Raw genomic sequence first — 12,885 nt, 5'->3', positions numbered from 1 at the left:
ACACCGAACCAGTGCTAAGTTCAGGCTTAAAGAATGGAATAAGTCTGAAAGAGGTATGAAACATTCTCATCTGATGAACAAAAATATGCATCTCATTTGCACTTGCGTAACCTTAGTCTTAAAACTCCTTCCACTATGTGAAGGCAGATGCATAAATCTGGCCAGATCAGCTACTCACAGACCTGGCATTGAGTGGCTTAATTTTAATAATATGTAGGAATTAATTCCCGCTCTCCCTGGCCAGACCAACATATTCGCAGAGTGTTTTGTTCTGATGCCATTATCAGGGCGATGCAGACAATACTCAGCATTAGCACCCGTTACTCCGAAACCAATGTTATGTAAATATCAGCATAATGATGGCAATTCCTTCGTGAGCAGGAACCACAGCCAGCTCCTCTGGAGGTACAGACAGCATGGCTTTCTCAAAGCAAGCAGAGGACCGGACTTCGGCCTGGGAGAGCCAGGCCAGCCAACAGCACAGAGGCTGTGCTGGTGGAGAGGACGTGGAAGGCCACAGCCGGTGAGAACACAAAGGAAGTAGTTTTGGTTGTTTTTTAAAAAAGTAACTTTTTCTAAAAAAACAGTGGGTGGTAAGGAGCTTTGGTAGATGAGACCAACACCAAGAATTACGTAGAAAATTCAAGGCAGGATGATTTAGTTCTAAGTTTACTCCAAGCAAAATGCCTCCTGCGAGCAAGGCACGCTCCAGCTTCAGGGCCAGGCCAATCAGTCTTCAGGTCAGCTACCGATTTGCTTCCTGCCTTTAAAACCACACTGGTAACAAAATGTAGCAAAAATACTCTATTTTGCTGATGTATATTAAAGAGAAAATAAACAGAATTAAAACACAGTAAGCCTACTGCCTAAGCCCGAAGTACTGCTTACTTCTATAAGAATGGTGGGACGATGATATAATTATCCTTGTCACGATCATAATTTAATTCAAATCCCTAAACCAATGAATTAACAACGTTAGTGGATTAATCACATTTGAGCACATCTCCAAACCGAGACAACATGTAATCAAATCACAAACCATCTCCAAGACAATACAAAAGTCACTTCCTAAACACCGACAAGGAAATGACAGTTTTGTTTTACTCAAAGTGCAGCTAAAATGGCTTTACCCTAAAGCAAGGAAATTCATGCTCGTAGCAGAGCACATCAGTGTCAGTTTTCATTTCAAATCCTGATTAAAAAGGTCTTCTCCAAGTCTTCAAATCCACGTTGCTGATCTCAAAGCAACATGTACACCACACTTGGGGGTCTTTCTGTTTCAGTCTCAGTGCCCACTGCGGCCCTTCCACATGTGGGAATAAAAATGTTGTTTTTGCACAGTTACATTTTTAGAGGGAAGGAATGTGGTATTGAGATATGCTTGCAGTGATAAGAAAGCTTAACCTTGTAAAATGCAGGCAACCAGAATCCTTTGAGCAACTAGGCGGAAATCACTGTGTAAAAAACATTATCACCTCAAAGAGTATAAAAGTCAAAAGAAATTTGACTTAAAACAGGCCGGCAACTGAAAGCTATGTATTGTCTGTGAAGCACCGGATAGGTTGTGAACCTGGATTACCCAGTCAATGGGGAAACAGGGGAGGGTCCCGGTCGTCGAGAAAAAAAGTATATAAACTGTGTTATGGAACTAGTAGGCGCGCTCCTGCTTGTGGGACGCCCGCCATTGCAATCGCGAATAAAAATGCTACTTCACCGAGATCCTCGCCTGAGCCTATGTTATTGGCTACAGAGTGTTTCTCGCACACACATCTCAGTGCCGGCACAGAAGTTAATAGGCTCCTTTCCTTACAGACTCCCCCTCCCCTCTTTCACTACACACTGTAAACTACACCCAAATCAGGTTTTCCTCTGTAATGCTTACACACTCTCTACTGGTGGCTTAAGTTAAAACTTTGATGATCTGACAGCAGAACAGGAATTTTTAGCATATGCTCTTCTGTACACAAACTTAAAACACAACCTGCTTTTGTAGCTGGCTGATAGTCACCTTAAGAAACCAGAAATTAGCACTTTATTAAGAATTACCTGGGGAAAAGAAAGGTGCTTATACACTTGCCAATTGGGTTTACTTCAGAAGTCACATTGCTGACGGACAGGTCTTGCAAAGGTCTTCTAGAAATTTCATCGCAGTTCATAAATGTTCAGGTGAACTTGAAATGTACTTGGGCAAGTTACAGTACTGGGACTCCAACATAGCAGTAAACATTGCAGGTGTGATTAAATTATCAAATGCAGAAGTCTCCATCCTTTTCACTTGGAACAAATCCTAACAAGTTTCACAGACCTCTATGCAACATGACAAATTATTGCTGACAGACAGACAAATGATGCATTTGAGCGTCATTACTCCATGGCTGCCACAGACATTTGGACAAGGGAATTACAGTCTGAACACTAACCAGGATTTAACTTTCTTTTCCCACATACAGGAACGCACACACCATTTTCTTTGACCAGTAACAAAGCTTGTAACACATACCTAATGCCATCCTCCTTCCTCTGCATTGGGAAACTTGAGAGTAAGAGAGGGGAAACAAGTTTTTCAGACCCGACATGATAGCCATCTGAGCTGGGTCAGTTAAATGGATAGCCGTATCTGCAGTTACTTGCCTCATATCCCAGCCACTCAGGAGGGCAGGAAACCAACTGTCAAGACTCAAGGGTTTGAGGTGAAGGAAAATGACACTTTAACCATAATTAAATGCCTAGAGAACATGTATCTTGTTTTCAGAGAACAATTATTTAAAAATTCAGTCCTGAAGCACAGCTACAAGCTGCATATTTTTGCTTTTTTTGTTTTGTTTTACAGCATGGAGAAGGGTAGGAAGCACAACAGAATAATGCTATTACTTTCTCTGTTCCGAGGGGAATTATTTCCTGATACTATCCCTGTTAATTTATCGATTTCTACCCCATGAAAGTAGTATATAGGCTATTTTTCATTGATGGATATTTGTTTCTGAACACCATTCCCACCATTATTAATACGCTGAAAATACTGTGACTTCTTACAGCTCTAAGTCTCACACAACATGCTAGCTTTTACAAATATAAGCAATTTAGCTTAAACTGCCACATTAGCACGGTTCTCCTTGCACTTCGCAATCAGAGCTGTATGAAGGTATGGTAATAAAAATCAGCTTAGAGGAAACTTTCCCTCAATATTAGTATCCATCCCTGCACGTGCACAATGCCTACAGGAGCAGATAGGCATTTGAGGGTGCTATGATTCAAGGCTGTTGAAAACAACTACATGACTCTGCTTGGAGTTTGGGCAGGAAGAAACCAGATGAGGTTTAAAAAGAGCAAGTGTAGAGTCCTGCACCTGGGAAGGAACAACTGCATGTATCAGCACAGGCTGGGGGATGACCTGCTGGAGAGGAGGACCTGGGGGTCCTGGTGAATGACAGGTTGACCATGAGCCAGCAGTGGGCCCTGGTGGCCAAGAAGGCCAATGGGATCCTGGCATGCATTAAAAGGAGTGTGGCCAGCAGGTCAAGGGAGGTGATCCTCCCCCTCTACTCTGCCCTGGTCAGGCCTCACCTGGAGTACTGTGTCCAGTTCTGGGCTCCCCAGTACAAAAAAAGACAGGGACCCGGTGATCTCTTGAGGTCCCTTCCAACCCCTACAATTCTGTGATTCTATGTGTGAATACAGGCGAGGAAAGAGCTAGGTGGAAGACTGAACAGCCTCTCCTCTTGTGCAGGTGGCACAGGGCCCAAAGATGAGCAGGATGTGAAAGAGAGGACGTTCTGGTCTCGTGGTGGCAATGGCTCCCTGGGGTCCCCATCAACCCAACCCCATCCCAGACAAAGAAAGCAGGACAGCTTGTTTTGGGCCCAGATGCCCTGGATTCCTCAGGGTCCAAAATAACAATATCTTAGAGCTACAATTTGGCCTTAAAAGTCACATGCTGGGATTTTACAAGTGGAAGTTCTGAAACATGGCAAAGTCCTGAGTGTTCCTGCCAGCTCTGAAATTATACGTCCAGGCAAGCCCTGTTCACCTGCGTGCGCCTGTAAAGCCAACAGACCTATTTAACTGCTGTCCTCCCACTTGCATGGCTGTAATGCTCTCAGAAGATTCAAGTGCCAGAATTGTGGGATTAACAGACATCTGCTGAACCTTTGCTTTGTATTTAATGGTCATAGGTTTTGCTAGATACAACTGGAGCGCCACAGAAGCTCATTTTAGAAATATCAAGTTCCTTTGCATAGAAAGGCCTACAACATTATTTTTCATTGTGTATTCTGTATATGCCATGTTTATGGCAGAACTATTATGTCCTCTTCTCACCATTAAGCCAGGCTTCTCATTTATTCTAGCTTTCCCTGTACTCTAACACCAGCGATAGAGATGAAATCTCCTACAAAGAATATCAAATATTTTTTTCATCTTCTGTGCACCTACATTTAACATTACAGGTTTTTCTCTTATCAGCCACATCACACCACAGTTCCCCATTCTCTCATCTCATTCCCAAAATATCCCCTATTTTAGTGGTTCCTATGTGGTCACAGGTTAATTCTCTGCCTTCTTTTAGACTGCCTCCAGCAGTCTTCTGCTGGATCCGACACAATCTGCACTCTTGAACTCAGCCTTTCAAGGAGCCAAGTGACTCTTGCCACAAACAGCTCAACTCCGATAGACCAGTCCTTGATCGTTTCACTTTTAAAATAAGACTTATTAAAAGGAGTATAAGATATACATGTATTTTCTCCTTAAACCCTTCTTGTTTAACCTCTTCTGAGAAACCAAACATGCAGCAGCTTCAGACCTGGCTCTTCTTTGGTTCTGATTTTCAAGAATGAAAAGGGCTGCTTTCTCCTTCCTTTTCATTTCTATCTACTCAAAAAAAAACAACAACAACAACAAAAAAACAAGCAAAACTCCATTTAGATATTCTTCACTTGTCTTCCTCATGCTCACTGAGATTTAACTGCTTTCAATTGCTTCTTTTTTACAGGCACATAATGTTTCTCAGTCATTTTAAACTGGGGTATCACAAGTTACTCAGAAATCACCACACCTCACCTACAAGAGCGATGAGGAGAGGAAATTTGTACTCGTCAGCTTGTTCTGAGGCCCTCAATTTGAAAAAGAAGCAGTAACATGGGAAGAAGCAAGATACAATTAAGATTAGGAGAGAGCAATGGCCACTGCAAGTTGGCCAAAACAACACGTTGGCAATGCTAAGAAATGCAAAGAACAGCCAAACTTAACACCAGCAGCAAAGGGAGCCTTGATGCGAAGTCTGTGAAGAGCACAGGAGAACTAAGATGGGATTAAGTTTCTCACTAACCTGGGGTCACACTGAACTACTGGGTATCGTTTAAGAAGCTTTCTTCTACTATGCATGCAGGACGGCAGGAAAGGAGACGTGAAATGCTATGACCCCATGTGCATCATGGCATCCTTAGAAAATGAAGGGTAAAGAAGCAGCACAGATTTAACTATTCCAAAAATTCAATATCTCAGTACAATTATATAATAACAGTATTCACTGTGAGGACCGCTAATGAAAATATTCTCCCTTTTTAAATAAAAGGCTACAGAAAGCTGAATAATTTAATTACATTTCTTGCTAGAAATAGACAGCTCTTGATATTAAACAGTATTGTTTTAGTCCTAGAAATCTAAAATACAGGTCAGTGCTTGTAGGATGGTTTACGAATGCCAATTTACCTCCCGTTGAGTAGAAGGCATAATTATAGGGCATTCTGGATCAAGACAGTTTATTTAATAGTTAAAGTAGTAACTCCGTTGCATCTGATTAAGGCATTAGTTTTAATTAAAGTGCCTTATCAAAGTTAGGACTAAATCTAAACAAACCAGATGAATGAATCAATTAAGAGCAATGCAATCAATAAGAACCAGTCTTTTTTCTTGCTAAAATGAAAAGTTTGCTAAAATGATCTGATTTTTAAGTGGTCGTCCACGCTAGTATTGCACCGAGGAAGTCTTTATACCTTTTGTTCAAGACAGTTGAGTATCACAGGGGAAATAAATCACAATTTTAGAACACAGGGAAGAAAATGTCTAAAGAGGAATACAAGTATTTTAGATCTTTTTGTTTGGGGCTTTCTTAAGCACAAACTGAGTATAAGTTTGCAAAAATACTCTCAATACGCAAACTAAAAATTCATTGTGAGGGTTTCTTTTGGTAGCATCAGTACAGCACCATGACGCAGGAACACATTGTATCTGGGCATCAAGTTGTTTAAACTGTCCAATGAAGACTAATGATGATGCCACACTGAGGAATTAGCATGTGACTTTGCATTGCTGATTCACATTAAGACTTTCCTTAGTGTGCATGGCTAGGTCCCAGTTATCTCAGAATCCCACTGACTGTTTGCTTTTGATCAAAAAAATATTTTTGCAGCATTATGGAAATACTGTGACATAGACAACTTACGAATGAAGACTTATTTTTTCAAGACAAGAAAATTTAGGACTACTGCTTCAAGTAAAAAATTATAAATTGTATTATAATGGTTAAAAATGACCAAATGACCAAACCTTAAAAAAGGCCACCCAAAGAAGGACATCCTTTAGGCATTTAGTTAATATTCAGCACTTTCATGTCCTGTTCTACTCAAAACACAATGGCCTGCATTACACTGTACTTCAGTAAGGATGTCTAGGGTCCTACAGATGTGACGTGTTGGCAATATCAGCCTTACTAAGGTCTCATGAAATTCTGTAAGCCGAAGTTCTGTTTGTTCTGCCTTTCTATTATTTTAGGAAAGCAGATATGCCTTTCGTCAGCCAACAAAAAGATAACTCTTTCAGCAAAACATCTAACTACCAATTTATAGTTGTGACATATTTAATTTTTATATTGCTAATAGGCAGAAAATGCATTTTTACCCTACTGATGCTGTTGTGTGTTTCTCAGAAAGGGCTCCTCCTTTTCCATGAGTTGGAAATCCTTAATATTCTCATCATGCTGAGCTAGCATCTCAACATATAAAACTAGCAGACAATGCCATATAAGATCCATCTTAAGAGGAGCAGCCTAAAACCAGGTGTATGTCTCTTTCCATAATAGAACAAAAAACTATGCTGTTTAAGCCATGAGAGAGAAGTCACCACAAAACAGTTATTACAAGGAATATATGTCCTCACCGGTAACAATCACTGGAGTACTTTTCAGTATTTCACCTCTAAAGAATGCAAACTTCATTTTTTGGGTCTCTTATCTAGATAGTACTGGCATCCTTGTCATCTATAAACACCTCAAGAGGTGAGTGGCACTATCTACCTCTTGCTGCTGCTGAGCACTCTGTCACATCGTCTTTTGCTAACAGCAGTCCCTGATGTCTAAGACTTACTGATTCAGTAGGCAGAATTTTTCCAAACCAAATATCACCAGGTTGAACATATATTCTACGTCCTGCCCTATGCAATACCAATGAACACCACCTATGACAGCTAAGGTCTTAATGCAACAAAACATTTAATTCATAGGGAGTGTTCTCGTATTTAAAGTTAAGCATGTGCTTAACTGTTATTTGGATCATGGCCTATCTTTCTGGAGAGAATAAATTAATGTGAAGCCTAAACTAGCTTTTATCCCGAGGGGGATAAATTGGGAGATCTGAAGACCTTGAAAAGCTATTTGTGCAATAAGTGCTTGAGGGATAAAATCTTGTTTGCTGCAATGCCAGAATAGTATCTCTTGCATTTATTGGATGACTCCTCTTTGGGTACCTGCTTGCAGGCATTAAACATTAATGAGTTTCATCTAGCGATAAAAATTCATCCAAATGCCGTCGATTTCATCACATACTCTTAAACAAAAACACCGTACATACATTCTTTTCTGTATGTGGCTGCAAACACTTGCTAGTAAGCTAGAGTAACAACAAAGGAATAATTATAGCAGCATGGTTTCATTACAGTTTAAATCAAGAACTAAGAGTGCAGTGACAGAAAGCATTTGCTGTACATTGTCAAACATTGACTGACGGCCAGGCTAAAGGGGAAATGAGCGTAAGAGGAGAAGATGGAAAGTACCTTTCCTCTGTGCATGTAAAATAGAAATGTTTCTGTTCAGCTCTTCTTTGGTGTAACTAAAAGGGAGAGGAAAGTTAGCTGTGCAAAAAAACTCTATTCTGCACACTGAAAATAACCTTTTCATATCTAGTTTATTTTTCATAAAACATGAGGAAAAACCTTTTTCTGCAGAACTTTTTTTTTTTAAGCAAATTGTCCAAAAATGACAGACATGTCATGTTTGCAAAAATCCTGTCTTCTTTCAAAATTATTTATCCCTGATCTGTGAGATTTGTACAGTTTTTATTGAGGATGGTATTTCAGGCTATTTATTGCAATCACCTACAGAACAAATTATCAAAACTGAGCAGAAAACAGTGGAACAATTAAGCTAGAAATTACGTTGGAAAGCATTAAGTAAGAAAAACTTATGCACATAAAGAACAGGAGTAAGGATGGAGAAGACTCTTAAACAGATTATCAAACCCCAAATCCAAGCTCCATTCTAGAGGTGATGACTTAGGAAGGGCACAGTCAACTTTCTCAGCAAAACAAGTAGTTTGTACAGCTGTGTTAAAAAACAAAAAACTCTCAACACCTGTCACTGCTCTGCTTTACATGCTTAGATACAACTTATAGTCCTTTATTTGTGAGAATTGTACTTTCACTTTCTTGGGCCCTAGAATGTAAGCAATATAAAGGGGAAAACCAGTGTTTACCAAATTCAATTTCTAGGAATGCAGCACTGGACTCACCCCTCAAAAAATGAAGAATATCCCTTAATGTCCCTCCACACAGTCCGATTACTGGTGTCCCATCTCACAAAAAAAATAATAATAATTATGAAGAAAAAGAATTCAAACACCAAACACTTCATAAGAAGCAAACTAAAAAGTCATCTTTCATTCCTAACGGAAACACGTTTACAGTTTTGACACCAATGTATGTTAACTAACTTAATCTAACGAAAAGAACCCCAAATTGGACAAGGCAATATGCTTTTTTCTCCACCTCCCAAAGTTAGTTTGAGCTTTGCAGAGTTCAAGGCACTGTGACCAAACTATTTCAAGGCTAACTTAAAGTACAGAATTGGCTACAGCACAGTCTCATGACACTGAAACCTGCATAGCACGTTTTGCTCAACTGGAGATGAAACAAACCCCACAGAAATTCAATTGCCCTCCCTACACTCCCAGTAAACATAGAGTAAAGGACAAAAAATGTTATTCTTAGATTATAATGTAAAGGCTCTGTCTCACAAAAAGAGAAGCTAAGATGAAATACTTTGAACTCACATTCTGTGAATTAATTCTGTGAAAGCATCTACATGGGTATCGTTATTTTACATAAAGGATTTTGTTTGATTCATCATTAAATTTATGGGTAGTACAGCCAAGATTATTTTCTGTTTGCAAATTGCTATTGTTTTTCCTTAAAAATCAAATAATTAAAAAAAACAACTCACATTAACAGATATTTGGTCAAGGCAAAAAAAAAATCATTAAGAGCAAACTATGGCAATCAAATTAAATAGAAATGTAATTTCTGTGATGCATTCTTCTAGCTTTTGTATTTACTCTAATTCTTACAGCCAGTTACTTGCAATATGCTCCCAAAATTCATTTTTATTTTTTTTTTTTTAATATGAGTGTATAACTGCAAAAATAAAGTACAAGTATATACTGTACCTTGTTTTACCTGTAAGGAACACACACCTGACAAAAGGCAATTTTCACATCCAGGGTAGGTTCACCACAATAGTATAAGAAATGGCGGCTCATAAATACCTGCAATTACAAAAAAATAAAGAAAACTTGGATGCCTGCTGACATGCTAGTACAGTACAGCTCTGTATACATTTGGGCTATGAAACCAACCTGAATTACTACCCAGCTCTTGAATAACAGAAATTGGGAATGGGCTTTAAAGTCATTCTAATACTTGTCAATGTTACAGCCTCATATAGGACTTGATTGCATCAGCGGATTTTTAACAGTAACTGAAGCCTTTACCTCAAAGTTTATCTGTCACTTGTATATTCCCATGTTCTCAACAAAATCAGGTCAACAGAGTTCTATACAATGTGGGAATGGGAGACAGTTATTACTAAGGGGAGGTAAAAAAAACAAGTTCTAAGATAGCAGTTATTAAGTAGAATTAGAGAAAACAGAGTGCCTAATTATATACCATATAAGTTCAAGGCCCTACCACTTTAGGAATGCTATGTGTAGGTCTGGTCCTCATCTTAGCATCTTGCAACTAGACAAGATAGAGGAAAGGGCAGGAACAAAGCTCCAAAGCCCACAGATTGCTCCTATGAAATAACTGCATAGACAGATTTTATTTTTTTTTTCTTGGCTTACGAAGAACTGAGTGGGAATGTGCCAGGGATCCACAAGATGAGTGGCACAGTGACAGTGAACAGGAAAACACTTTTTCCCCTCAATTTGATGCCATGTACTTCTACTTAAGTTACCAAACACCAAGCTCAGAATAAGCAAAAGGAGATAATTCTTCATATGCCTTTTCCTCAGACTGCAAAACGTCCTGCCTCGAGTTGCTGTGGATGGCTGAAGTCAACTCAAGTTCTAATGTGATTAGACAAATTCACTTAAGCAGAAATCTGCTGAAAGCTATTAACCTCGAAAGTATCAGCCTCAACACAATGCTGAGTCAGTCTGCCACTATGTGCTCTCCCTGTTCTTGGATTCTTTCATGGGCATCTGATGCTGGCCAAGGAAGCCCTGTACTAGACTACACGGTGCTGTATACCCTGTTACAGTTGGTTTTACTTTCTTAATTCCATAGTACCACACTCAGCTCTAGCAAAGTCACCATCCCTGGAGGTCTTTAAAAGATGTTTAGATGTAGAGCTTAGTGATATGGTTTAGTGGAGGACTTGTTAATGTTGGGTCAGAGGTTGGACTAGGTGATCTTGGAGGTCTCTTCCAACCTAAATGATTCTGTGATTCTGTGAAACCTTCTGTACCTACTTTCTAGCATGGGAAATAAAACCCAGATGTTATCAGGCTGAAAGAGGTAACTGTCACAAGACACTGGAGGATATTGATTTTTCCATGTGACTCCACTTCAAAAAAGAAAAAAAAACACGCAAAAATCCTTCTCACAGTACAAATAAGACCCAGCAACTTTTCGATCAAAAGAGATAAATAACACAGAACTTCATATGTTTCTTTCAAATATAAGCTCATTGCAATAGCTAAAAATGCAAAATGCAGCCATCGCTCTGCTAAGGCACAGCCACAGTTCTGAAACTGTGTGTACCTCCTTATGGCCCCTGGGATATTTACCTTTCTGTTTTAGGAACTAATAACTGTAGCTGTAAAAAAAAAAAAAACAAAACAAAAAAACACTTGGAGCAACTTCAACTCCCCAAAACTGACCATGACTCAAGAAACTACAATATTCACTGATACTTGCAAACTTGAATACATCATGTGTTCCCATGTGACTAATTTTTAATGAATGAATGAATAATCCTGTTATGAAAGCAAGCGTATGACCTTTTCTGCATCATGTTACAGTGTCTGAGATTGCTGCCTCATTGCCCAGTGAGTCATTACTGGAGCTTCACATTCTATAGAGGGTTTGGATTAAAACAAGGAGAAAAAAAAAAAAAAGCTTTTAACATTAGTCATATTCTCAGTGATTCTGGAAAGCCAGTAGGTAATTACACTCTCACCCTGCAGACATATACACCAGGAGATCCTATTGGCTGGACTCATTATGTTGCTATAATCATCTGCGACCGATATGTCAGCAGACCCGTATTCAAGACTGAACGTACTAATAGGAAGCGAAGAAGGGACAGGAAGGAAATATCATTCCTCACAAAATTTACTGCATACACATTACTTCTCATACACGGCTCCTCAACTTTCCACCGCTAAGACCATAACTCTTATTAGTCACCCTGGGCAGAGCAATCAACCGCTGAAATTTATGAACAGGAATACATTTTACTATTTATTATGTTGTCCTTGCATGCAGCTACTGCTGATAAAATATGAGAAGTATGATATGCTTTAATGGCCTAGATCAATACTCACATTCCTCTGTACATGAGATACAACAAATGAATCACAAGACCAGGAGTGAGAATACCTTTCTGTAGCACAGAGGTTTCCAAGACTTTATAACCAGAGCAAGAGAGATTTGAGTTTGTGTTTTCCATAGGGCATGCCTTCATACACGGAATTTATACAAAATTTCCTTCACTGCCCTCAAAGTTATCACATGTGTAGCTTCTGGTTTCTTAAAGCAGAAAATACGTTCACACTCAACTACCCTTGATTGTACCTCATCAAGCACTAGCTGGCAGGCTATCACTAGATGCATCAGATATGCCAGCATCAAGTGAATGAAGACATGGCCTGATGCTGAGACTTTGCTAGTGATCTGAGTGGTAGGCACAAGCATAAGCATTTAAGATTTCTTTACCCTACATCTGACTATCTAGTATTACATTGAGCAAAACCATCCAGACTGGGGAGAACTGAGCAGTGCTGATGCAGGAAAACATCCTGAAATAACCCAGGACGGCATCTAGCTTGGTAGCCAGAGATTGCAGTAGCATCCCAGGGAAGAAATTTGTTGATGAAACAACAACAACGTGATCTCAAATTTTCACTGGGATCAAAGTCTCTGTATGCCAGTACCACTAAAAACATACAGGTCTCAGCAGCAAAGATACTGCGAACTAGTTCCAGGCAAGACCCAAGTAGGATACACTGAAGCAGTAGGAGCATCTTTACCTTCTGAGCCTTCTGCCTTCCCTTCACTGAAGAAGCTCATTTCCCAGCTTCTCCTCACTAGGAATGCACATGCTTGCATGTATACTTG

General features: G+C 39.5%; 1 protein-coding gene across 1 annotated transcript in view; it reads right to left on the bottom strand.

Annotated features, from left to right (window-relative positions):
• The window catches only part of MAPK10 (mitogen-activated protein kinase 10), a 102,921-nt gene that overhangs the window by 55,500 nt on the left and 34,536 nt on the right, over nt 1-12,885 (bottom strand). The window contains 1 exon segment of the mRNA XM_040557217.1: nt 9,738-9,809. Within this exon segment, the coding sequence (XP_040413151.1) occupies nt 9,738-9,809 (72 nt within the window).

Source organism: Cygnus olor, chromosome 4 (assembly GCF_009769625.2).
Source record: "Cygnus olor isolate bCygOlo1 chromosome 4, bCygOlo1.pri.v2, whole genome shotgun sequence".
NCBI classification, from domain to species: domain Eukaryota; kingdom Metazoa; phylum Chordata; class Aves; order Anseriformes; family Anatidae; genus Cygnus; species Cygnus olor.
Note: the sequence above shows the minus strand (reverse complement) of the source record. Positions and strands in the feature narration are given on the sequence as shown.